The sequence below is a fragment of the Cololabis saira genome, chromosome 3, assembly GCF_033807715.1.
Source record: "Cololabis saira isolate AMF1-May2022 chromosome 3, fColSai1.1, whole genome shotgun sequence".
Taxonomy (NCBI): domain Eukaryota; kingdom Metazoa; phylum Chordata; class Actinopteri; order Beloniformes; family Belonidae; genus Cololabis; species Cololabis saira.
This window is the reverse complement of record NC_084589.1, coordinates 24382567-24409818: the sequence shown is the minus strand read 5'-3', so window position 1 is coordinate 24409818 and position 27252 is coordinate 24382567. Positions and strand designations below refer to the sequence as shown.

Sequence of the window (27252 nt, the reverse complement as noted above, 5' to 3'; positions counted from 1 at the left end):
CATTCTTTTCAGTTTCGTTTACCAGATTACTGATTTCCTAAGGAGTGGCGCTTTAAGTGCTTAAATAACAGCACTCCATTTGTTGCCGGGTTATCAATATGATTGACAGGTCTCTGGACCAATGAGGTGGCGCGTTTAAGCTGTGACCGCTGACGCAACTACGGTCTTCCGTATTTCAACCAATGGGGAGTTACGCCAACTGTACGTCTTTTTCTGCAATTACTTGTAAATAAACGAATGACAAACGCGGCTAACGGAGAAATATCTACCGAAATTATATTGAATACCAACATCCGAAGACTCGACTACATCTCAAGGTAATTAAAGTCCGTTGTGATCAAACAGCAAAGCAAAAAAAATCATGCAATCAGGCAGTCGTTTGGGTTTATATGTGAGGCACTTGAATGACAAAGCAATGAACGATTAGCTTGTTGCGGCGGCGCTAATGCTATCTGCAGATATCACTGGACCAGTTTAACTCTTTCAGTCCGAAATGAGTCTTAAGAGAGTGACTGGGTAACCTAGCAACCGGTCAGGACCTCACCGGTACATTCCCGTCATTTATTCTACCGTTTACGGGCCGTTGTATCGATCTGATATTCATTCTGAATAGGGCTGCCAACCGTCCCGTGTTTATAAACTAAAGTACGTCCCGTATGAAGGGACGCACTTTGTCCCGTATTACTGTCCTAAAATAGTCCTAAAATGCCAATGGGAAATGGCATTGAGCTGTTATTTTATTTTTTTCTGTTTTACTACAACTGTAGCCTACAGTCATGGCCTTTGAGGCACAAATATTTTTACATTTAGTATTTCTACAGACTTTCTGTTTGCACTTTTGTTATTGCACTAAAAATGTGCACTATTACAGAATGGATGTTCTTCTTTCTTTCAATTGTTTTATATTAATTTATACAAATTTAAGTTAAGCAGGACAGGTTTCTTTTAGAAAGAAAGAAATATACTTATTTTATTCAGTTCATTTTGTATTAAAGTGAATTGCTGGATAATAATTTGTTTTCCATGTGTTCATGGCTTTCATAAATATGCATCTAATTCAATTCAGGTTCAAGGCAAATAGTTAAAACATCGTTTCACTCGCAAAAAAGGGGCTAAAGAAAAACCTTTTGTTCACATTTTGTTAATTGTTATGTCCCCATCTTCCATGCTCTACTGAGGAATTTTATGTTTAAATTTATGTGTCGACTCCATGAGTCAGAAAATTGTCTAATAGGGGTGGGCAATCCTGGTCCTCGAGGGCCGGTGTCCTGCATGTTTTAGATGTTTTCCTGCTTTAACACACCTGATTCGAATTAATCATCGTCATCAGCTTGTCATCCAGGGCTGTACAATTCTGTTAATGACACAGTCACTTTTATCATGGTGCAATGAAGCAGGGAAACATCTAAAACCTGCAGGGACACCGGCCCTCGAGGACCAGGATTGCCCACCCTAACTGCACTCACTAACATCAAACGGAGTGATACAAGGTAAACATCTGGACTATGGAAACATTGGAACAGATGTTTGCATGTATTTTAATGTGTGACCTGTAATTTTTATGTATTTTATATGGAACCTTTTGAGTCTGTAATAAAGCATTCATTCATTCATTCATTCATTCATTCATTCATTCACCACACCGGGAAGGGTGAAGGTAATCGGGTTGAGGTGTCCCTTATTTATTTTACAGGGAGTTGGGAACCCTAATTCAGGATGTTGCTTTTTAACTTGAATACAGACCTCATGACTTGATAAAATTATTTATTTGGTGAAGTTGTTAATCCTTAATATGTCCAATGTCATCAGAATCAGATAGAAGTTTATTACCAAGTAGTTTAACACACACAAGGAATTTGTTATTTTGTTATTGGTGCAATACAAAACAGCAAATAATATTAAGGGAAAAAATGTACAAGTTGGTTCTGAAGTGCTGGAGTAATGATGCTGTAGGGAAAAAAATGTACATGAAGTGACCTGGGATGTGCGTTAATGTGACGCATAAGGTCAGGATTGGAGTCTTTACAGTCATTGTACATATACTTGTGTTGTCTGTGCTTATAATAATTTTCCGCTACTGGGAGAAACGTTATTGTAATCTTTTGTCCCGTCGCTGTAGGTTAACCTAACAACGTTGATGTCATTCATACCGGCCAGTTTGTTGCCACCCACCTCAGTCGGACAGAGCTGTGCCACACAGGTTGCTTGTGGCCAATGCCGCAGGCGCAACCTGCCCAGAGAAGTGGACATTAAGAAGGGCTGAAAGCAGAGATGTCAGAGTTAAATAAAGAGGTGGTGGATTTGGTTTGGGGGAGACCGTCTGGAGGAGGAGTGTCTGCGTCTATCTTCCGAAGATGGGCCCAAGGTATGATATTTTTGGCTGTTACCATGATATTACTGCAATTGTTTTTGATACATTTCCTGTGTATACACACACCCGCTCCCAAATTTTAGAAATTGGCCAATGGCATGTCTGTTGTAATGTGATTTTCTTTTTCACAGGGTTTGTTTTTAGTGAAAATGAGTCCACTGCGCTGGAGCAATTTGAAGGGGGGCCATGTGCTGTAATTGCACCTGTTCAGGTAGGATTTGTTCGACATCTTATCAGAACATAGACATCTGTGTGCATTGTTTTCATTGTGTAACCGTCTAAATAACACCTGATCACATATGAGAAGACAAAATCGGTAATCTAAGTTTTTGATATCAAACAAACTAACATCATATTTAGCAAGACAAACATATTGCATAGTGGAATGTTTGTTTATTTCAACATCACGAGGATAAGTTTGTGTTTCTCTGCAGGCTTTCCTTTTAAAGAACATTCTCTTTAACAGAGAAAGTTCCAACTGGAGACAGATGACAGGTAGATTCAACAAAAGAAATTTAACTAATCAATCTTGGTTTTGTGTTTTTAGTCTACGTGTATTTGGTATAAATACATTTGTATATTACTTTTCTGCATTTGTTAGAGGAGGAGCAGAAGACGACTCTCTGCTCAACACTGACTGAAATCCTTGAGTCTGCTTGTGCCAGCATCTCTATGGGGTATTGCTTGGTGACCTGGGCTAAGGGCCAAAGCCCACACACCAGCACCGTTTCTAAGACGCAAACACAGTCACAAACGCAAGACATGCCAGAGAGCAGCAAACCACTACAGGAACAGCAACCCAGTGAGTGATATGTTGACCACTTTCCCCGCATGAGGTTCTTGTTCAAAATAACTGCATGTGTATATATATAAATTCTAACTATTTTACAGAAGTGTTGCCTTTTTATATTTAATTATACAAATATAAAGTTGTAACACCTAATTTCTTGATAGTGTGAAGTTTTGCTTTAATAGTAAGTGATTATTGTGTTCTTTTGTGCATAGCTGCTTTGGCTGCTGAGGATCTTGGCTTTGAGCGATTTCACAGTGTTCTCCAGTAAGTGACACTTACTAGTCTAACATTAGTTAACACCTTGCATCTTAGCATGTATCTTCACCCCATACAATCTTGACATTAAATAATGCATTTGAAGTACTGGAGGGATTACATTGTTACAAATACTAATGTTACAATAATCAAGATGCTGTCTTAAAAAAAAGAGCATCAAACATCTCACAGGATGTTTAGAAGAGGCAAGATAAGGTGTGGATTTGCCTTTTCTGGAAGAATTGACTTTAACATTTAATTAGCCATTTCCCTTTTATATTCTCAGCAATTTTCATTTATTGCCTGTTTTCCCAAAAACTCTTTTGCACAAGCTGTCTATCAAAGACACATACAGTACAAGGCATATTGGGATGTCATTATGTACCTTGCTTGCAGCTGAGACCATGGTCAGCAAAAAGCAGTGCTGACTCACAGTGAAGAGGAGGCTAACTAAGTGGGACAGATTGACTGGAAAGTTTTCTAAGCTGAAGGAAAAGAGGGACGAGGCACTGAAGAGAGGATCAAATTTATTTCTGTCTCTTCATGCATTTAATTCCTTTCTTCTTTATTTTGAAGGAGCATTAAAGCGTGTTGATTGCAATTATGTGTTGGTCATAGACTGTCAGCTCTCACAAATCAAGAACGCATTGTAAGTGTTTCAATAATCTTTCTGTTTGCTTCTGTCTTGTAGTAAACGAACAGTCCTGTCATTGTCTGATCTCAAAGAAGAGGTGCTGTCTCTTTACCACTCCTGGAGGGGGTGCTGTGGAGTCTTGCTTTTTCTTTACTCTGTCATTCTCACCAAGGTAAATAAAAAGACGGTGCTAGAGAGATGGATGATAGATGAGATAGATGAGGATTGATATATTAAATACTGGCATGGAATCATGAGATTGCTTTCTACTGTATGTAGTTTGATTATTTTTGGGTTTTTTCTCCACTTTATCTAGTGGACAGCTAAAATATGTATAATTGTGTTATGATGTAAAGTACCGGTACCTTAAGTGTTTTATGAATGTTGCACTGAGATTAAATGCAGACCTTTTTTCCTCTTCTCTCTGTTCAGGGCATAGAAAACATTAGGAATGAGATTCAAGACCCAACGGAGCCTCTCATAGACCCTGTACATGGTCATGGAAGGTATAAAATCACATCTTTTGTCTGCATCAGTTTTGCCAAGACAGCATGCTATACATTATTGATTGCTCTTGATGCACTGAATATCAGATATTGCCTTTCCCATACAAACCTTTTCCACTATTGATGTAATTGTTTCTGTGTTTTGCAGTCAGAGCTTGGTAAACCTCCTTGTAATCGGCCATGCCGTCTCTAATGTGTGGGATGGAGACAGGGAATGTTCTGGCATGAGTAAGACTTGAATCTGAAATTATGAAACTTACCTTAACTTACTTATTTGTTGCCTGCAGACACCCGGGCTCAACAAATCTACACAACAGACACATTTATAACCAAACCATCAGATTTCTTCTGAAAAAAAAGAGTTATTATTAATCTAATTAATAGCTTTCAAATCCTACTGCATTGCACTGGAATAGAGTCATTACCCGTTTGGCATCAATTACATTCTTATTTTGTTACTTTTTAAAATCCCCCTCTTCTTATTTGTAGAACTACATGGAATTCAGAAACAAGCATCAGTTGGCTTCCTCACGCTAATGGAATCGCTGCGCTACTGCAAGGTACAAACACTAACATCGAAGTATAAGCAAATTGTACAGTGGTTGTTGACAGTAAGTCTACAGAGGACTGGTGTTTTTGTTTTTAAAACAAATCTTAAGTTTTGATGGAGATTGACACCACATATGTAAACTGAGAGGAATGTTAGGAATACAAATAATACACAAATGTTCACAGTTGCTTTCAAGTTTGAGATTTGGAACATTTCCAGTGTCTGAAACCAGTCTGAGAACCATTCGTGTGAAAATATGCTTAAAAGGAGCAGTCCTACTCCTTACAAAGTGTAAACTTGTACTGTACTTTTTTATTTTCTGGCACATATCTACTGTATTAACAAAGATGTTTAGATAAAATCATAAGCATAAACCAACATTGAGATGGGATTTAGGCAAGAAAGTAAGTAAAGTAGGTATAAAAGTTGTATACTAAAATGCTCTTTAGGATGATAATAATTCTGTTGAATGTTTAGAGTAGCAATATGCTGTTTATCTTAAAAAAAGATGAAAAAGAAGCATTTTAGATTTTAAATGATTACTGATCATGATGGTAACGGCTGAAAATAGACACTTTATTGTTATTCATTCCTTTTCTATCTTTGCATGTGATTGTTTTAGGTCGGGACATTCCTCAAGTCTCCAAAGTTCCCTATTTGGATTCTTGGCAGTGAAACACATCTCTCTGTATTTTTCACCAAGGCAAGTTCAGTACACTCATCCACAAGTCAGCCAGCACATATTTCACGCACCCGGCACACAGTGTGTAACACAAGCCAGTCTCCTCAGCAGGTTAGAAAAACCAAAAGTAAGGAATTTGCTAAACAGATTTAATATAATGCGGATCAGATATCAATGTGGGGGAAAACGGTGCAGAGCAGGAGGATGAGGAATAATGAGCGAAGGAGATTGTCATATATGGCTGGTGCTGTTTGGCTTTTCACCTATTCTGTATGAAAGGAGGGGAAATTGGCTCAGTTTCCAAAGAGAAGTTCAACTAGTACAGGCTTACACACAATTCCATCATGTCTCTTTCTCCCTTTCACTCTGATACACACAGTTGAAGTGTGTGTATAAGTTTTAGTGATATTTGCTTCGCAACAAAAGGACATGATGTAGGCAGCTGAATCTCCAACTCAGTGTCTCTTTCTACTTTCACTGTCTGTTTTACTCGGTGAACTTTTTTGAATTATCTTTAAAAGAGAGAGTAAGACAAAGGTAGAGATAAAAAAACATTATGTACTGGTTTCTGTAGGAATGCAGATGCAATTGGAGATGTAATTTCTGTTCGAATATTCTATTTGTTAGTAGTTTTGAATTTAAGGGTTTATATCTTAATACCACCAAAAAAAGAATAAATCCTGTCATCTGTGTTGTTGTAATACCCTGGGTTAGCATGTAGTTAGAAAAATGCCACTTTTGCACTAGTATCGGTTGAGCCCGGCTCCGCTCGGCGCGGTACGGCACGGTTCCACCCGTGTGTTTTCGCATTGCCAGGGGAGAAGCGGACAGGTTTGGGTGAAGCTGCTGTGACGTACTCGATTGCGCAACCGCTTTGTTCATGTCGCGCTGATGAGAAATCAGCTGGAGCCGGGAGCGGCTGAGAGTAAAACAGCCCGTCTACATCCCTTTTTAAATTTTTTCTCCTCAGCCACCAGGTTTATGAACATCTGCACCTCAGAGTTGGATCACCAAACAGACGTTTTGCGCTTTATAATAAAATCGCTGCGAGCCGCGAGTCTCCTCGCTCTGACTCCCGCTTCCTGATTCAAACGTCTGACTGCCCCGCCCCCCGACCAATCAGAGGCGCGGAGGGTGGTGACGTCAGAAATAGTCCCTTCTCAGCCCGCAAAGAACCTGGCTGAAATGGTTACAGAAAAAAGTATCGACTTGGAGCGGCTTTACCCGTCTCAGCCCTAGTGCGAAAGCGCAAAATGGGGCCATAGCGGGTAGAACCGGGGAGAAGTGAGACTAATGCAAAAGCGCCATAAGTGTACCTTGCAGGCCAAGTAAGTCTGGAGATTTGTGTGTGACTGGAGTTCTTTTAAAACAGCAATGACAGAATATTGGCACAAAGACATTTCTCCTGCTAAACTGATGCTGTCCCCCTTTGGTAGTTCATAGAGAACAAACACGGACAGCATCACAGTCATCTGAGCAACAGGAGCATCATTGATAAGAGCAGCATGCTCTGTGATGCCAGCTCACCCTTAACCTCAAGTCCCACAGGGTGCAGGACTGCAGTGGACTGCCAGCACCACACAAGGCGCTGTGCATCGCAGCCAATCTAGTCAATGACAGTAGTATCAGTGCAGGAGCTGAAGAGCGGTCTAGAAGAGTCCCAGAAACAACCGTCCGTTCTGCTTCATTAAAAATATGCGTCATGTCTATTTTGGTTCAAGACCACTGCTCAGTGACGTCAATTTTCACACAGCAAAACAAGCTGACAAGATAGGTGATGAAGATTTAGAGCAGCGGTGGCCAACCAGTCAGAGGCTAAAGGCTGGATTATGGTTCTGCGCTACACCAACGCAGAGCACACGCCGCTGCCGTGACGCCGTCGTGAATCCTCCGGACAGAGATAAGGACAACTATTGTGCAAAAAACCAAAACAAAAAAAATCACACATACACGAAGAAAAGAGCGTTGAAAGTTCACGACTGCTTCACGAACCGGAACCGGAAATGCGTTGCTACCAAGCAAACCAATCACAGCTCTCTCTGTCTGCGTTGGTCTGCGACCTTGACGCGTAGTTACAATTTGTGGGGGGTGCGCGTGGGGTGCGCGACGCGGCGCAACCTGCGCCGTCGGCTCGGCGTCGATTTGTTGCAGAACCATAATCCAGCCTTAAGAGCCACAGTTGGTTACTATGTTACTGCAAAGAGCCACGTCGTATACTTGCACACATCAACTGCCTCATCCCTCACTCCCTGCTTTCTCTGAGACATAAAAATACCATTATAAAATGGAAAGGTGAAATCCTGCAGTCTGATTGGTTGTTAACCTGTGGTATAATGAGCATATTATTTTTCATTCCAATGTATACTGTTTATATTTCGTAATTATATATTTTTTTTACCATTTCCCTGCATGTGTATGTTGAGTGTACTGCTGCTGCACAAAGTTAATTTCCCCATTGAGGGAGAAATAAAGGACAATCTTATCTTGTATACCACGGCTTCTATTCTAAAGCCTTATCACAGCATATCATTCCGTGTCAGGAAAGCAACAATGTATCCATGACAACAACCAACTGTTACAGATTTTTTTGACGGTTACAGCAGGTAGCAAAAAGTAGCTGGTGTTAAAGTAAATTTTTTTTATTTTCGTTAACAATTAATTAGGCATGTTCACGGTAAACTTTGATCTCCGGGGAGGGCTAACAATGGATTGACAAGTGCCTGTCTCCCAACAAAAAGACGAGCAAAAGACGACATGCGGAGCTGACATCCACAGTGGGGCTATTTTTACTGGATAATGGCCCGGTTTCACAGTAGTCTCAGACTAAAATGCTGTTTGAGCTGGCTTAACTTTAAGTCACTTGCACAGACATATCTTAAAATAGTCATAGATTTAGTCTGTTCTGGATTTAACAAAGCCAATTGCAAGAGGGTGGATTAGAGTTACTCTAGGACTACATTTAAGTTTATATTAATCCTGCAAAGAGGCAGGTTTAACTTCGGCTTAGTCCTGTTTGTGAAAGGGAGCACAGATGTTTTGGGAGCATGGAGTATTTGGAATATCTAAATGAAGACCAATATTCGCTACAGAGGCCAGCCAGACAAATACTTGTGGATAGGAGTAATCCATTGAATCAGTTTGATGAAATAACTTTCCGAGACCGCTTTCGTATGTACAAAGAAGATGTACTGGAGATAATTACTTTGCTTGAGCCTAGACTTTCCTCCATGTCTCAAAGAGGAAGGCCTGTACCCAGTTCTCTCCAAGTTCTGATCACTTTGAGATTCTTGGCATCTGGAACCTTTCATCGTGAAACTGTTGATTTGTTTGGTGTCAGCAAAGCAACAGTGTGTAGAATAGTTCACAATGTCTGCAGTGCCATTTGTGAACTGAGAAATCTGTACATTAAGTTCCCTGATGCTGCTGAGCAAACCAACTATAAAGTGCGATTCTACGAATATGGAATATGGACTATGGAACTTCCCAGGAGTGATTGGCTGTATAGATGGATGTCATGTTGAAATCAAGTGTCCATCAACTCCTGATGCTGAGGAGTACAGGAACCGTAAGAACTGGTTTTCCATCAATGTTCAGGCTGTTTGCACTCCAAATTTAGAGTTTTCAAACATTGTTGCCCGTTGGAAAGGAGCAACACATGATTCAAGGATTTTTCACAACTGTAATTGTGTGCTCAGTTTGAGAGAGGGCAACATATTGGAATACTACTTGGTGACAGTGGATATGCTCAGAGTTCCTATTTATTCACGCCTTGGCCACATCCTACAACAACTGAGCAGCAAAGATACAACAGAGCTCATATTCGCATTAGAGGGATGATCGAGCGTATGTTTGGAGTGTGGAAAAATCAATTCCAGTGTCCACTTCGTTTTGAGCCAAGAAGATGCTGCAAGGTGATCATTGCTACAGCTGTGCTGCACAACTACCTGAAGCTGCACAACTACCTGAAGCAGTATAATTGTCCTGACCCTCCAATGGAAGACCAGAATGATTCAGATGTGCCCATGCCAGTCCAACGAGGACTTGCAAAAAAGATACATTTAACCATGGAACGTATTGATTATGGCTTGTTTTTGCCTTAATAGTGTTTGTTGTGTACAACATATATAAATAGTGTGCTGAAAAATTTAATGAGAAACTCAACCAAGGCTGTTCTAAAATGTAGGTTGTGGTGACTACAATACTCACACTCTTGTCAAGTGAGAAAACATTTATTTTCATAACATATTTCATTACATTACATAGCTATCTCTTGCATCTTTATTTGAACAGCTCTCTCTTCTAATTTCATTAGATTTTCATTTGAGTTGAATTCACTGCAAATGGCAGCCCAAGCACTCCTCTTCTTATGTTCAATAGCCGCACTATGACCTTTACTTTCAATAACAGCATGATTTCCCACAATTTGTTTAAGTAGAGTTTTTTCATACTCAGTATAGTTCTTTGAGCGTGTTCTTTTAGCTTCAGCCATGTTTGGTGTCAAAATTCACTCCAGCAAAACTGTCCTCAATTCCATTCCAGGTTTTTATGAACACCATTAGGCTAACAGACTGTGCTCCCACTTAGGCTAATGAGGCGTTCTCATTTAAGCTTACTCCAGGACTCCACAGTCTGGGACTAACTAAGACAAATATAAGCCACGCTCATGCAAGCCACTTAAATGACCTAGCTTTACTAGTCTGACTTAGGCCTACTCCTGGCTTGATATAAGCTTTGTCTGTGAAACCGGGCCAATATGTATTTCTGATTAATTAAAAACTCCATAAAATAGATTGTGTATTCCTTTCTCATATTTACATTATCGGTAACTGTTTTATAAAAGCAATACATCACTTTGCTTCTGGCCGAAGATCACCCCTCCGCTGTGTGATTGTATACCATGGCCTGTCGTGATGTATTGCTTAAATATTAATAATTTATTTTATATATATTAAACTCTCCCACTCTGTTAAAAACGTCCTGTGTTTATCTTCATATTTTCATTTGGCGGTGAATATTTTCCCTGCCATTTTGAGAGTGGATTTTTTTCCCTCCAAGTTAAAGTTCCGTCACAAACGTGAGCGCGCGTGCCCGTATAACTCAACGGGTTGAGCAAGCGACTTATGTAAACCTTCCCCTGTACAGCGACACAGGTTCGATTCCAGTCGCGGCGTAGTTTGCACCCACTTCCTACGTGTCTGTCTTTCACTGCACCTATCAAATAAAGTCGCAAGATGACACCGGGCAAAGCGAGCCGCGGGTTGGCCACCCCTGATTTAGAGTGTTGAATCAAGCAGGCTCCAACTCGTACAATAACCCATGGAGGCTGTGGCTAAACCGTTCACAGGGTTTTAGGAGAAAGTTAGGTCATTCCACGACCGTGCATTTCACACAGCATGGGTGGAATAAAGCCCAGATAAAGGTGCTTTAAAGGCAGAAGGAAATGGCTGCGTCAATGGGACTTTTCACCAGGTCTTTTTTGTTCCAATCCCAGGATTCCTGAAAAGGTGCACATGTAAACATAGTTAAAGGTTTTTCCCACAAAACAGAAATCACAACCCAACTTGTTGTAATTTTGAGATGGGATGGTTCATCACATTACTGTGGCGTCGTCTATGTTTGCATCGAAAACTGTGTATACTGTCGTCTGGCTTGTGCTCAGGCAGGGTCGTTGCCTCCATCAGTGAACTGGTCACGTGCTGCTATAGCTTGTGAATTAAAGCTTTCAGTTTTTTTGTTTTTATTTATAATATCAATTCTCCCTCCTGTTGTGGAAATGGGACGAGAGAGACAAAGTGAAGGGGAAGAAACCACACCCTTTATATACTGTACCATTGATTAAAAGCTCCGTTACATAAATAAAGCTGCAGCCTGCTGGGTTAGTGTATCGTATGTTGGCTCAGTAATGACCAAATGTCGTCATGCTTGGTCTGATGACTTACCGATTGCTACAGTTCCCCAGGCACTCATGGCATGTTCATGCATCCATGCACACACACATTCCTGACCACATGAAACTTAATTCTGATTAGTATTAGGTTCAAGTTTGGAGACGTGTGCCTTCACGTAGATGGCCCCCTGTAAGCTTTATGATTCCAAAGTTTTTATCCTACATTTGTTCCATTTAAAAACTGGGAATACATTTTAACATGCACATCTATACAACCTGACAGATGCTGCTGTAATTACACTGTGCCAACAACAAATTGGTCTCCAACTTTAAAATCTAGCTGAATAGGTAAGTCGTGGGACTAGGCTACTCTGCTGTTAGACCTCAGTTTGACCTTGTGCTTCTTTTAACGGGGAACTGTTTAGAGTTATTTGAAGCACATTTTCCCAGCCATTGTAATGCAAAAATACACGCTACCTGGTTATGTAGCTTTTAGCCCCAATATAGAGCCATTTCCACAAAAGACGAAAACCTGATCCCTGCCTCTGATGTGTCAGTCGCTCCTTCTTTCTGTCACTAGGGACCGGTGTTTATTCCTCCGAGTGGTTGTCAGTGTGACTGTAGCTTTTAGACCATCAGCTTAATAGCATTTGTGTTTTTATCCATCTATCTATCAACTGAAAGACCACTTTGCCATTTTTGGACCCCACTCACAACACTCTGCCTTCTGTGTTAATGTACGAATTCATGTCAGAAAGTGCTTTGAACCCAATAATAGCATGTAATGGCACCTGGTTTCGGACAAAAGTTTCAGAGACCCATGAAAAAGGAGAGAAAGATCCAGTCAGATATATTTCAAGATAGGATCCCTCCCTCCGTCCTCCCTTTGTCTTGGAAGTAGTTTTGCTGCTCCGTCTTACAGTAGGTTAGTTGCCCGAGTAAAGGATGCCCCAGTGGATCTCAGTCTCCCTTTTTTAGATTATATGTCTGTCATGAAAAGGAAATAAGAGGAAAGGAAGTAGAGAGGAAGGATGCACTTAAAGAGAACTGCATTGGTCAATCAGGAAAATGCCTGAAGGGAGGGTGATTCTCCTGTGACTTTTCTCATCACTCTTTACTCAGCCATCACTGAGTGATGAGGTTCACAGGCTGAATCTGAGATTCCCTGGAGAGGTGTGTGTCAGTGTGTGTCAGTATGTGTGTGTGTGTACAGTAGTTGTGCACTGGGTCAGTGATTTACTACGACACAGAGCAGCTGCTGTTGTGCTCTGTCTCTCCTCAGTCTCCAGCTCCTGACTGCATACATACAAGTGTTCCTTCGAGGGTTCTCAAAGAGCAAGAAGTTGTGTGCTGATACAATTGATGTGGGTCGGTTTAAATCCATAAGGTTATTTTAACATTAACACAGTTGAACTTACTGGATTACCAAAACAATGAAGCGTGGTAAATTGTTGGAAACTGAAATGTGTCGTATGCCCCTTTTACTCAAGTTATGGATGCATCATACAACATTCTACAGTCAGTGGTGTTCTGAAGAATAATAAAAAAGGTTACATGACACATTGATCGCATGACAAGACATGAAATTTGTTGTTTTTCCACTGTTATTTATTACACCAAACCAACCTTTCTTATTGATTTTAAAATATATATATATATACACACACACACACCGGTACACACATACACACCTTCCTATTTGAACATCAGACATTTGAAAGTAGTTATAAATAAATTACATGACCATTATTGGCACTCCATAATTTCTAATCATGTCCTTAGTTGGAACAAGGCAAATCAAGTGTTTTAAAAGAGCTAAAGGAAAACAGCATCCAGGAACTTTGAAGATTTTTGCTGTTTTAAGCAGGATTGCTTACTGTTTTTTGATATGATCAGTGGGTGGGGGCCACATACGAGCACAAAATAACAAAGCAGTATACATTCACATCCATTAATAATCTGTGACAGGTCAGACCAAAGGCCATTGTAGGAGGATGAATGGCTGTCTTTTTCAGTGTGTGTGTTCTGCATTATCCATGGTTCTCGCCTGGTTGTTTATCAGTGTTATAAGACTAATCATTGGCTACAGAACTACTCTCTGGTGTCGTCTTTTTTTTTTTTGTCTCTTGATAAAAACTTTTGCTCTTCCAGGACAGCTTCATAAATCACTGCTTTGTACTGTCTGACAAGTCTGAACCACATACACCCATACACAAACCTGTAACAGAAACTGCACTGTCTTTATGTAGTAACAGAGATGTTCTCCATTGTTTATTTTGCCCTTCTGATCTCCTGGGACACATGTTAGTTAAGGTCAACGAAACAAAAAAATGCAGGAACACGTACAGTGTTTGCAGCAAGCCCTCAAGACAAACTCCTTCATCACTGTCATGTAGTGAGGCTGTTGGTACCTGCTAGGAATAAGACAGGAGACATAGACCAAGACCTCTGCTTTGTTGTTTTGAAACGGATCCCTCCAGACATACTGAATGACCACTCAAAGCCTCTCAGCACACAATAGCCCTTTGGGTGGACTGGAGTAATTCTAGTAGAGCGCTGTAGCTACCTGTCTTACCGGGAGTAGTTACCTTCATGTGGAGGTAAAGGGTGAAAGGTTGAAGGAAGAATGAACAAAAAGTCAAGGGTGGGAGGCAAGGAAATACTACAAAACTGGAGTACCTAATTAGCACAGTACTAGAAGAGTGAAGGATTAAGGAACAATGAGGAAGAGGGCTTGTGAGGCTTGAGTTGCCGACTTGAGATATCCGTTTGTTAAGTGAGTAGTAAACTATAAATTGTAGGATTGGGAAGATTTAAAGCAAGCCCAGCAGACCTACCACTGTATGACATGAGGGGTGAAAAAGGTGACGACTATCAGCTGAGGTTTTGTCTTTTATCTAGAAGAACATGATGTAGAAAATCTGGTCTGATAACAGAAAAAAGATGATGATGTGCAAACTGGATAGCACAATTAATATATTATGCTGTTGGACTGGTCTGGATTATTTGTCTGCTATAGACATGTTTTTATTGAGGTATATGTATTTTGGTTTTACCAAGAGCAAATGTTTCACATTACAGTGTGTGTTTAAGTCCATGGGGTACCATGTGTTTGTGTGTTGTTCTTGCTTTACTCCTTTAGGGTAGCTTGTTGTTGCTCTGTTGTGCAGGTCAAGGGTTTGTGCAAAAAAGGTCAGGCTGCTGAGTTTGGAATGTGCCCCTCTGATTTCATTAGCCACACTTAAAAGGAGCAGGCATTAGGGAAGCAGTTTGTGTGCATTGTTTTACTGTGTATTTACACGGGCGCTCAAGAGACTAGAATTCAGTATTCCAGTACAGACTCTGTCTCTTGCACACATTCACACGGGAGTGCTAAGAAATGCCGAGACATAAATGCACACTTACACACACACACACACACACACACACACACACGCTCCCTGCAGAGTGCGTTAGCGCCACGACTTGTTTTCCAACTCAGCAGCATCTTCCCAAGGCCTCTAATAAAACACAGATCAAAGACAAGCAGACAAGACCCGCGACTGCAGATAAACACACTATCACGTCATTTCTACTGCCATTAGGTGTCTGTGTGCATGTGCACAGTCTTACAATCACATGAGTCACTCTTTTCTATTATTTTCAGTGTTCTTACATTAGTGTTTTTAGACTAGATATAATTGCATGTTTTCCTCAATCCTCTGGTGACCACTTATTCGTGTTTGTCTGCTGGTAAAGTGACTGACTTGCTGTACAATAACTTTTAAAAAAAATAATAAGCTGTTCACTTGGCTATAGTTCATGAGGTTCACTAGACTTCCAGTTGGAGCCAGAGATTAATCAAGCCTCTCATCACTTTGGGAAGAGCCTCATATTTGCTTTTTTTTAGTTAGGCGTTTTAGTTATGCTTTATATGTTATCAAAATATTTTGAATTTCTTGACTCGTCAGCTGCCTTTTTCAGCACTCTCTTACTCTGTGAACCCCTGTCGCCAACTTAAGTGAAACATCGTCTCTGACAAATGTACCGTCGGACTCATGGAACCTGAAATGCTAACATGTCAGGCCCCTGTGTGATGGAAGATTATATGAGTGCATGTTCGCTGGTGTCCGACTGTTTTTCTTTGCATTTGAAGAGCTCACAGCTCTCCACAGCTGGGAGTTATCTCTTGTTGATGTGTCCCCCTGAACACCCCCATCTTCCCAAGTAAGCCCCAAGTACAGTAATAAGTGAACAGTGAAACCCAAGCAGCCTGCGTGATTCGGAGGCTCAAGTTTTCATAAAGGAGATGAGCAAAGTTAATTTACTTTCCGAAAACATGATGTGTTTGTCCAGCGATTGCGGTCATAAATACTTTACCCTCCCTCATTTGTAGAAAAACAGTGAGAACTATATTGCTGCACTTTGCATGAGTGTCTGTATGAGAGGGGGAAAGATAGAGGTATGGTAGAAAGAAAAACATAATTTTGTAATCTATTTTAATGAATGACCTCCGTTTCCCTTGATCTTTAATATCTTAAAAACATTTTTAAGTTGTTATTCATACAAAATATTATGTTTCAAGGAACCATATGGATTATGACCTTCAACCGCTTATAAATTATTGCTGTTAAACTATTAGTTGTAAAAACGCTGTTTTAAAAAGCTTTAATGAAGTTGTAATGTTTTTAAAAAAAAAATATCAAAGATTGTTTTTAAAAGATTAGACTGAGAATGAGAAGATATTGGTTGATAGGTCTCTGGGTTAAAAATGTTTGACTCAAACTTGGTTAAAAGTGTGCGTGCGTGCGTGCGTGCGTGCGTGATCAGCTTCACACATTTTTTCACTCCTTTCTGTAAACCATACCAACAAACTCTGAAACGTATAACCAATCCTTGTGTATGTATATAATACTTGATTCCTGATTGTGTGTTTGGAATAAAAACAAGCCATCCAACTTTATCAGTGGATCAGTTAATAACCCAGAGGATTCTGCTGATTACTGTGGCAGTTACACCCACACACAAACAAACACACACACTAAAAACATGCCTTATATACACAAGCTGTGCTTCACACAGATGCCAGTATGACTGGCACTGTTTGCTGCTGACTGTTCTGTATGTCCATGTACAATAACTTCTTCCACATTAGTGCGGCTCAGTCCGGGAAGTAGCGGTCATAGCCTGCAGGATGTCAGTAGACGTAGATAATTGCCTGGTCCCTCCTCTGCACTTGCATGTTTTATTATTGATGAAGCTGTGTTCTCCAGGAATCTTAAGTCTTCTTCCATGTTAACCATCCATCCCTGTCACCTCTCTTTAAACAGACATCTCTGTGCTCCCTTTTAAACAAAGCCTTTTTCGATTTCTCATGTAGTTTTCTAATCGTTTTCATTGTCTCCTCTTTCTCTCTGTGTTTTCTCTTTTTTACCTTCCTGACGGTTTTTCTATAGGAGATGTCGCTGGTGGGTCCAGAGTCTCCATCAGAGCAGGCAAGGAGGGTCTTCCAGTCATTTGATCCTGAAGGTAATGAGCAACTAGTGTTCATATGCACTGTACATGTGACCGTTGTCTCTCACCTTTTTCCTCTCTGCTAGTTTTTTGTTGGGAAGAGTGCCGTAATTAAAGGAAAATTCTTCCCCATGGATCACACAGCTAGACACATGATTAAGCGAACAATATCCTGGTCTTGCTTTCTTTGTTCTTTTCTGTCTATTTTCAAATGCATTTATGGGCTGTTCCACCCTCCTCGCTTCTTCTGTTGTTTTCTATTACTTTTTTTCTGCAGGGGAAACCGGGGTTTGTTTCTGTCTTTTCATCTCTTCTGTTGTTGTTTAAGTTAGAAAGATCAGCTCCTCCGACAGCTGAGTCAACCATCCTGCCTCTTTCCTCTTTCCCTCAATTTCTCTCCGCTCTTCTCACTTCCAGGAAATTGGAGGGGCACAGAGATGAGACATAGTTCTTGGATTTTTTTTGTATTTGTTTTTATCTTAATATTATTGTATTTGTTTTTATCTGTATATCACAGTTTTTCCATTAGAAAATATTGATGGAAATATTTTTTTTCTGAAAGAACTGATGACATTCAAATAGGTGCTCTTAGCCTTCAAACGGATGTGTCCTCATGTTACAAGCTTCTGGCCAAAAGAAAAATAAAACAAGGCCAACATGACATCCAGCTGCCATGTTCAATGTACATTCTACACCCTTGAAAGTACGGAATGCAGCAATTATCCAAACATTTGATTAAAATAAAACATAAACAACTCCATGTTTTTATATAGCCAGGGCATTATTAGGTGATTCTTGGGCCTATGTTTTACATAGACACAGAACAATCTGCTGTTTTTGTTTCTCATACAACTACAGTACATGGCCAACACGACTGGCTTTGTTCCTCTCTCCTTATGTTTTCAGTCATTCATCACATTGTCCATGCCAGCATTTAGTGACAACATTACACAATCTTATTTATTTTTTCCATCAAGTGAATTTATTTTCTGTTTAGTTATGCTCTAAACGTTACTCATATTTGCCTGACAGTTGGAGACAAAAAAGGTTAATTGCAAAAGAAAGATTAGTTGCGCCACCACATGGGGACGATTGATACTTTCAGTGTTAATTTTTGCAGCCTCAGTATTATACTAGGAGATGATTGTATGCATGCGCACTAACAGGGAAGAATAAGAAGCAACATGAAACGCTCAGTCCTAACATCCGCTCTGTTATGTTTTCTTACTTGGATACCAGAGAAAGAAGGGAGAGATGCCAGAAAGTGAAGACTAGCTCTCTAGACATAAACATGCATTGTGTTATCACTCTTGAAGCTGCACATGTTGCAAGAGCATTCAGCCGGGGACCTAAGTAAATCACTAGTGGTAACATAAAACATATTTATATATTTTAATTGTGAAATGAAGCACGCACTTCTCTCTTACCATAAATGGCAGTATTCACATTCTCGGCTTCAAGCAACTTGTGCTGATTTCTAGAAAAATCTCTGTATAGGATTCAAGATGAATCTTGCCAACTAAGAGCAATCCTGTACAATCATACAATCTTAACAACAGATACGTAAACATAAATGTCATCTGTTGTTTCCTTCTTCTTCATTTGTCTCTTCCTGTTGCACAGAATACCACTTAAATTATCATCTGCCAGCACATTCTGCATGCCACATGGTCCTCTCTCACGCATGCTTTGGTTACACTTGACTGTACACTCAGACTTAATTGTGTATGTGCACACATAAAGGACAACATACTGTACACAACGCATGTATGTATACTGCAGTTGTGTACAAAAGGATCATAAATCTGTCTGTCACATGTGGAGTCAGCGCAGCCCCCTGCGTTGTGCAACAAGGGTACCACACACACTCACACCCAACTCACAAGACCCATTCAGGAATCCCTGCTCCGAGTTGTTTAATATTGCTCTGTTATGGTTGATGTGCGTGCAACAGTTGTCACTCCCAGAGAATAACATCTGTCTTTGGAAAAAGAAGAAAAGAGTTGCTTGTGAGCAAACGAGCGAGAGTACTTGTCGGTTAATCATTTTCACGACACACTTGGGGTTTATTTATGAATCTAAGCAGCAGATCACACGTTTGCACGCTGATGTTTCAATGACACGGACTTCTAAGTCCCTAGCCAGATAAAACTGGACAAAGGCACATGTTAGTGTTTAAAGCTGCTTATCTCAGGTACAGTAATTAACCTACCAAAGAATGTGGGTCGTAAGGAAAGTATAAAGTTTGTGTGATTATGTGTAAGTTGTCTCAACGTCCTCGGCCTATGATAAAAATACTTCTTGTGCTGTGTGTATATAGATGAAGGCTTTGACTGGTTTTATCTTGAAGCCAAAGCTTTGACTTCAGTCTAGCGTGAGCCAGCCTTTCCTTACACCTCTTTTCCTCCTCAACTCTGTCTCCAGATAATGGCTTCATCCCTGACTCTCTGCTGGAGGACGTGATGAAAGCTCTTGACCTTGTTTCAGAGCCTGAGTAGTAAGTACTTGCATGTTGAGGCTTTTTACGCATGTGTGGGTGTGTTTTAGCTTTGCATGTATGTGCATGTCACACCTGTAGTGCTTCTAAAGTTCTACCTCCTAAGTCAAGGCCAGGCCAGGTCAGAATCGCTGTGCTCATGTTTCACTGCCAGGCTACCATAAAGTAAGAGCAGAGTCCACTATAAAAGCTGTTGAAGAAAGAGGGGAAAAGGTCCAAAACCGTGGCTTAGAGGGAGATTATTAACAGCGGCAAGAAAGACAGAGTTGGAGGAAATGGTTAAAAGCACTGCTTCAAACAGCAGCACGTTCTCCTCTGTGGAACACTGAGACCTAATGCTGCAGTAGGCCATGCCAAGTAACTGGACCACTGATTGGGTCTGCAGATCCCCAGATGGTAAATCCATCACAGCAGAACATGGCAAACACTGCAAACAGTCAGGTCTCAGGCTTTACCTCACAGCACTAGTTTCTGCAGGGATTTCCTGCATGATTTAAAAAAAAAAAAAAAAAAAAAAAAGGTAGCATCTTTACTGCATGAAAGAAATGCTTCAACAATAACTGAATTCAGAAATCCTGAATTCATCACTCCTTTTCCTCCATTTTCCTTTTTAAAGTAGTATTTAACTTAGCAGAAATTGTTGTACAGCTACATGACTCCTTTTGTTTTGTATTGTTTTGACAGAATTATCCATCGTCAGCATTTTAAAAACATACGTTATTGAGATTCCTACTGCATTTAAATTTGATTGTGGATCATAATCTTAAACATAGATTAATAAATCTACCTACAATTTCAAATATACATAGAACATTTCACATCTTCGTTATAAATCATACTAATACCAGCCAAATACCAGCTGACTGGATTCAACAGACAGCACACTGTCATCTAATGTTGTATATTCTTCATACAATGCATGATGAAATTTAAAAATAAAACAACAATCTATCTCTGTAGAGAGCCTGTGGGGACTTTCTTTTAATCACACAGCCATCCACAGAGCCTGTCATGTCAGAGAAGCAGATCTGAAGCTTTACGGACTCAGCATTGCTCAGCGGCACTTCAGGAGGGTCGGCGTCTGTTCCGTATACCATCTTGCCACATGCACATTCAGTGTTATTGGTAGAAGAAGAAAGGATCATTCTCTTCCTTCTGGGTCGGGGTATAAGAGTCTGTTCGCTCCTCATGGCCTTAAAAGGGAAACAGTGAAATCTGAACAGATTTTTTTTTTTTGAATTTTCTTTTTTTTGTAAATATCACTGTGAAAAAACAACGCTGATCTAACACGCTGGAATGTCTGGAAAGAGGTATATTTAGTTGTACCACAGTATTTATAAAAACATGCTCACACTGACCAAAACATAGATCAAGTCCACACTGACCGATGACGATACTGTATCTTTGGCTCAGCTGTCGGGTTAAAAACATGAGTATTTTTTGTTTTGTTTTGATGCTCTTTTTTTTTTTTTAAGTTTATAAGCTTTATTTCTGTATCTGTACCTTCTCAGTGTCAGTCTGGTGAAGAATAAGCTCGACCCAGAGAGCCTGGGCATAATTCTTCTGGGCCCATTCCTGTTGGAGTTTTTCCCTGATCAGGTATGTGTCTGTCTGGCGATGAACTCCCACTTCAAAGATACAAACAGTGTATGACACATGCCTTCCACCCGTCACACAGTCCATATGAAAGTTAAACCACATGGCGGACGCTCTGCATTCATGTACATATGGGTGACACCGATGTCTGTTTCCTCATCATATGGACTGCTGGTCTAGCAAATCAAAGGGTTTTGTGCCTAAACATTCCTGTGGTGGCTCATATGAAACGCTCACAATCATGTGACGTTACTTCCTGAGAAGTTTAGAAAGAGCAGCAAGATACTTTTATGAGGCCGAATTAGAGCAGAAGACAGAGAGGGCGAGATAGAAGGGAACTGTGTTAAAGTGATTAGGGCTTTAGGGACTCCACAGGAGAATGGCCCCGGGCTGCGAAGAAATTGCACTTCCATTAGCCAACTGGACATGCACACACACTCAGACACACGTGGGATTGCGGGGAAGGTTAGGGTTTCATATATTGGCATATAAACAGGAGGCTGGACCAAACTATTAGACAACTCACCCAATCGCCTCCTGCACCTTCAGGCCAGTTTCATGGGAAGTGTTTTGGCATTGTTCGGTCATTTTTGTAGTGTTGGCCCCTTTGTGGTAATTGGATTTGGTCTTTGCATTGCACAAATAAACACGCACACAGTTGAGTTTAACACGTGGGATTTAATATAAAGCTTAAGTAGCAGGCAAAAAATCTGCCTGTTTGACTATTTGGTTTCCAAATGTTTGGCTTCTGCCAGTTTTTACTTCCATCTCTGTGAGAATACACTGGCCAGACCCTCTTTGACAGAATTGCTTTTTCTTTTCACTCAGATTAATGTATGTGTTTCAGGATTCAGGAATCCCAGACTCATTTCCCGTTTTCCACTACAATGGGCTCAAACAGTCCAACCACAAAGAGAGGGTAAGCCACTCTGTCATGTAAAGGTTTTTGTTTTTTTTCTACCAATATTGTTTGTTCCTTTTAATACTATATGCCTATTTCTCTGTTACTGCAATTTTTTTTTCCTGTCATCATTCATACACACTTATACTTGCATACACACACAGCTGGAGGCCGCCGGCCACTCTAATGGCACTTTTCCACTAGTACCTACTCGGCTCTACTCATCTCATCTCAGCTCGGCTCCACTCAACTTAGCCAAGTTTGTTTTCCATATCAATTCAGCACCTGGAGCAGATAGTAGGAGGTTGGAGCGAAGCTGCTGTGACGTATTTGATTGTGTGATCTAAACGAAGAAGACAACAACACTAAAGATGTAGAACATGGAGGAGATGATATATGTGCTGCTGGTTCTGTGGCTTGTGTTCGATATCAAGTTAAAAAATGAAAGTGAGAGAAGCTTCAAGCTGCAACGCTTTACATTTTTTTTAGTTCGTCTCGGCGCTGCTGAAAAGTCAGCTGGGAGCCGCGAGCAGCTATGAAATGACAGAGCTCCTGGTGGATCTGGTCGTTCCTTATCGCCCGTCTACATCCCTTTTTAATTCTCTCCTCAGCCACCAGGTTTCTGAACACCTGCACCTCAGAGTTGGATCTTGAAACAGACTTTTGCGCTGCCATTGCCTGTCGAATAAAATGAACAAGAAGCCGCCGTCAGAGTCGCTGTTTCACTGATGTCACATCCTGACTCAGACGTCTGACTCCAACCCCCCAACCAATCGGTGGCCTGTAGTGATGATGTCAGATACAGCCGACTCAGCCGCTTACAACCTCGGCAGAATAGTTACAGAAAAGTATCTACTCTGCACGGGTAGACCCCTAGTGAGAAAGCGCCAAACCGAGTGGAGGCGAGCCGAGCTGAGTAGGTACTAGTGGAAAAGTGCCATTAAAATAAACAGAAGCTGTTGCGAGCCTTGAGGCTTGTCCATTTATCCAGTGACCCTAGCAGACCGTCCTATTTCTTCCAGTCATTTTAAGCCACAAGCCAGCAAGTGAGCAACTTTGCCATGATGAATGGTGAAACACAAGTCTATTAAGAAGGCTCAGTTTGATGGATAGTTGTCGGTGGATGTCGTCACTGGCTGCACACAAAACTGGTACTCAGGAATATCATCTTTCTCATCTGTCAGCTCCATCTAGTCTGTAAACCATTTCTCCATGCTGCTACTTGAAGTCGTAGAAATGGCACCATGTGTGCCCACACAGAAGCTCCCACCAACTCACACACAGGCATGGCAGTGAAGCGCCATTGAGATTGTGATGACATTTCCATTCCCACTCCTCCAGATGTGAATAACAGTCCTCTGACAGCAGTCTCCCGCTGCTGTTGGAGAGAACCTGCTGTATAGCTGCATCCCTTCTCTGCATTTCACCCCTTATGAAATGTCTACAAAGAGTTGAAGTGTTAAAATATGGGGATGGGGGGGTTGTTGTTTTTCTTTTTATACAAGTACTGACGTGTGTTCTTAGGTGGAGTATGTGGAAGGGACATCTTTGGTTCTGGGATTTGAGGACCCAATGGTTCGGACCGACGACACTCCCGTGAAGCGCTGCCTACAGACCAAGTGGACGTACATCGAGCTGTTGTGGACCACCGAACGTTCTCCGTCACTGAATTAGCACCGACGCGCTCTGTTTGTGTCCGTTCCACTACCGCCCCACCAGACACCCCCTTCAGCTTCCCCTCTGCACACTGACCGCCAGAGGTCAAAGGACTGCAATGACGGAGATACATGAAACGCAGACATACAATAAAGGAAAAGAAAAGCACGTGCACGGGAGACAAATATGTTCATGGACTAATAGTTGTTCAAGTCTGAGATTCATTCTTTCACTTTCACTCACACATTCCACACAAATGCAAACTTGCCTCTGCAGTCGATGCTGTTATCTATTCACCATAGCTTGTAATTGACACATGGGATGTTATGTGACTATTTAAGGGAAAAAAAAGATGAAAAAACCCCAAAAACCTGACTATTTATTTTTACAGCACTGCTCTGTGCAGACAACCTCGTCTATGCTTCAGTGGTGGACGAGACTGTTCAGATCCTGGTTCACAGGGTGCAACAGGTTTGTCATCAGACCGTGCACTGAACCACACGTAGAGCCAGTTGACTGTGAAACACTACTGTTAATCCAGCGACAGGACTGTTTGAGAGAACACCAACCAAAGCCTTCAGAAAAAAATATGAGAGCACACACGGGCTCACACCCTGGGTTTACAGTGAAAAGGGACCAACACAGACGTAGAAATGTGCTGATCTGAACCAGTGATGTTGGGGTTTTAACCAAGATGAAGTTGGTTTAAGTGCTCTCTGTGTGCGATTCTGGCACTACACTAGGATGTGCTCATGTATTTATTATCACACTCAAAGGTTCTGGAATAAACACTTTTTTTTTGTGCAAATGTTGTGATTTTTTTGTTTTGTTTTGTTTTTGTAGCTTTGAAATCTTACACATCCTCCTCCCGTGTGCCTTCCCCTCATAAATATCATGCCTTGAACCAACAGAGGACATCCTCAGGTTTCAGATGTGCGAGGTTTGTTTGCAGTTTCATCACTAAATCACATGCAAACTAATGTTGTGTGTCCCAGAGAGAGTTTAAATCAGCGATTTAGTAAATCTCCAAGTCAATAATGGTGACTTAAGTACCTCTCTGTAAACAGAAAGTAATTCTCCTTAAGACAGCCAATGGTGTTTGTCAAGCACTAAAATAAGCCTAAGGAAGACAAATGAAAGTCTGTACTTCCAGCTCATGCTGGCTTTTTGTAAGGCAGTAAAATACTGTTTTAAGGAGGTTATAACTGATTGAAGTTGTTTGTGTATTTGTGTGTCTGCATGCACATAATGGCTGTTGCACGCATACTGTGTACACAGCAATGATGTAAGATTACCTGTGAGTGTTTCTAATAGAGAGAGGACAAGGAGTTAATAATGTGACCTAATACAGATTTTAAGTAACTGGGTTTGTAAAGAGACGGCACTGTGAAAGATATAAAGTACTACCGTTCAAGTGCAGCGATCAATCCAGAATGACCTGCAGTAAATCTGATCAGAACGCATTGGCAGGCTCACGAGAGGTAACCTGAACTGCATAATGTGTCAACTGAAGTCTTTACTGGATGTCAGACGATGGGAAATGATTGCAGAGGGAGCCGTGTGCCCAATACTCTGAACGTTTGCTGCATTAAAACCAACCCCACCTGATGGGTTGTGTCACACGCCTCCTTGCTCCCTCATCTTCATGAGCCTTCTTTTCTTCTCCAAGTGTAAGTTAAAGGAACACATCTGTGCCTGATTGTGTTTTTTCTCACGTTGTGTAGAGGTTGTTTTTTTTTCTCTCTTCTCTGTTAATTTCGATTTACAAAGAAACATGAAAAACACCAGGTTTCCTCCTGCAGCCTACTGTGACTCACACACTTTAAAAAAGAAAGAACAGGTCAGCCGGGTGTCTAGAGGAGGTGGACCAGCTCTGTGTTCAAATGTAAAAGGGGGAAAACAGGGCAAGATGGATGGATGGATGGTTGGGAAGGAGCAGTTAGGGTGTGTGAAGGTCTTCACCTTTGGCAGGTTAGTGTTAGGTTTCTTCTCTCTCTCCCTCACTTTCACACCTGCTTCTTATCATCCTTCTTGATGGAAAACACTCCAGTGCCAAACTCACTTTAATACTGCTGCACTGCCGCTCTGTGGCTGTTTACACTGTTTAATTCATCATTTATATGCTCATAAACCAAAGTTTAATTAAAACAAACTCTCACGGACCATAAAAAGGGAGCACCAGATTGGGAATTTGATTAAAAGGGTATACCACATTAGTTCCCTGACGCACAAATGGCAAGATCTCCCCAAGAGAGTGAGCAAAGCTAAATATAGAGAAACAGGCTGCTCCGACCTGTCACCTCTTTAAGACACTTTTTTTTTCATAGCAGGATGCTGTTTTCAGCAAGAGTGAAGTTTGTTGGCTCTGTGGTTGAGGGGAAATCGCTTGGTGTTGAGTGAAGCATCGAGTGGGCTAAACTGCATAAAACCTGCAGCTTCACAGATTTCTGCTCCAAGGCGACGTAATAATTAGTGACATAATTACAAGAGATTATTCTCAGCGGAAGGAAACGCGGCCCTGTTTAAAGATATGGTTGGATGGAGGGGGGAAAAGGCAGGCTGAGGTGTTCAAAGTTAAGGCTGATTTATGGTTCTGCGTTACACCGACGCAGAGCCTACGCCGTAGGGTACGCGGCGACGCTCTCCGTACGGTGCGCGTCGCCGCGGTAACCTACGCCGTAGGCTACGGCGTAACCCTACGGCGTAGGCTCTGTGTCGATTTAACGCAGAACCATAATTCAGGTTTTTTAGGCAACACTTTGCGCGCGTCATGTCCCTTGAGTGCGATTGGTCTTCATTTCTAAATTTATTTGTCACCAAAGTCGCAATTTAAAACCTTTCATCAATCCGGGATGTCCTGGAAAAATGAGCTGTGCCATAAAAGCAGGGGTGACGCGCCAGCCTCCTTTTGCGCGCTCAGATGTGGTTTGTGCCTTGTAACTTGTAGTGTGTGTGTATGTGTGTGTGAGGGAGAATAGGGGGGTTATGTGCAGGGGGCGGGCTGTGTATCCTCTGAACAAGCCCAGGGCAGACCTGCTGGTTTCAGGGTGTCAGGCTGCACTTTTGGAGCAGTGCAGCAGCAGCAGGACACACAGAGATTTAACTCACCTGCAGAGAAGAAGTCGTTTTTCTTTCTTTTCTTTTTATCTTTTTTTGTGTGTGTGGAGGGAATGGTGCGCAGCCTGCTGCCCTCCAGGATGGAGCATGTATGGGATTGTTCTTCTTATGGGATGTTTACGCTGGGGATCCTGTCTGCGCTCCTGCCGGCGCCAAACGGAGTCTGGAGTTTTAACCTTTACGCGCAACATCCCACGGTTTACAGGGGACCTGCTGGAAGTTATTTCGGTTATTCTGTGGACTTCTATCAAGATTCCACCGACAAGAACACGTGAGTGCATGGCAGCAACATGGGTGCTGAAGCTGTCCCATCA

General features: G+C 41.3%; 2 protein-coding genes across 3 annotated transcripts in view; both read left to right on the top strand.

The window, feature by feature from the left end:
• Nucleotides 1–202: 202 nt before the first annotated feature.
• On the top strand, nt 203–24629 carry mindy3 (MINDY lysine 48 deubiquitinase 3). The gene is made up of 16 exons (XM_061716742.1): nt 203–317; nt 2120–2365; nt 2503–2582; nt 2806–2866; nt 2973–3173; nt 3377–3428; nt 4111–4225; nt 4486–4559; nt 4708–4787; nt 5049–5119; nt 5732–5812; nt 17114–17186; nt 19596–19668; nt 21180–21267; nt 22112–22183; nt 23690–24629. Exons 2-16 carry the CDS (start codon nt 2272–2274, stop codon nt 23837–23839), a joined length of 1365 nt encoding a protein of 454 aa, XP_061572726.1. The 5' UTR covers nt 203–317; nt 2120–2271; the 3' UTR covers nt 23840–24629.
• Nucleotides 24630–26875: 2246 nt separating this feature from the next.
• Nucleotides 26876–27252, top strand: part of itga8 (integrin, alpha 8) — a 43195-nt gene continuing 42818 nt past the window's right edge. For both annotated transcript variants that reach the window (XM_061716740.1, XM_061716739.1), the window contains exon 1: nt 26876–27209. In XM_061716740.1, the coding sequence (XP_061572724.1) occupies nt 26992–27209 (218 nt within the window). In that variant the 5' untranslated portion in view covers nt 26876–26991. The remainder of the gene's footprint in view (nt 27210–27252) is intronic.

What these genes read in the sequence shown, in the direction of transcription:
- mindy3 (XM_061716742.1), top strand. Translation starts at nt 2,272, where the DNA reads ATGTCAGAGTTAAATAAAGAGGTGGTGGATTTGGTTTGGGGGAGACCG. An exon ending in ACTACAGGAACAGCAACCCA is followed by an intron (nt 3,174 to 3,376) that starts GTGAGTGATATG and finishes TTTTGTGCATAG; the next exon opens with CTGCTTTGGCTGCTGAGGAT. An exon ending in TGGAGTTTTTCCCTGATCAG is followed by an intron (nt 21,268 to 22,111) that starts GTATGTGTCTGT and finishes TATGTGTTTCAG; the next exon opens with GATTCAGGAATCCCAGACTC.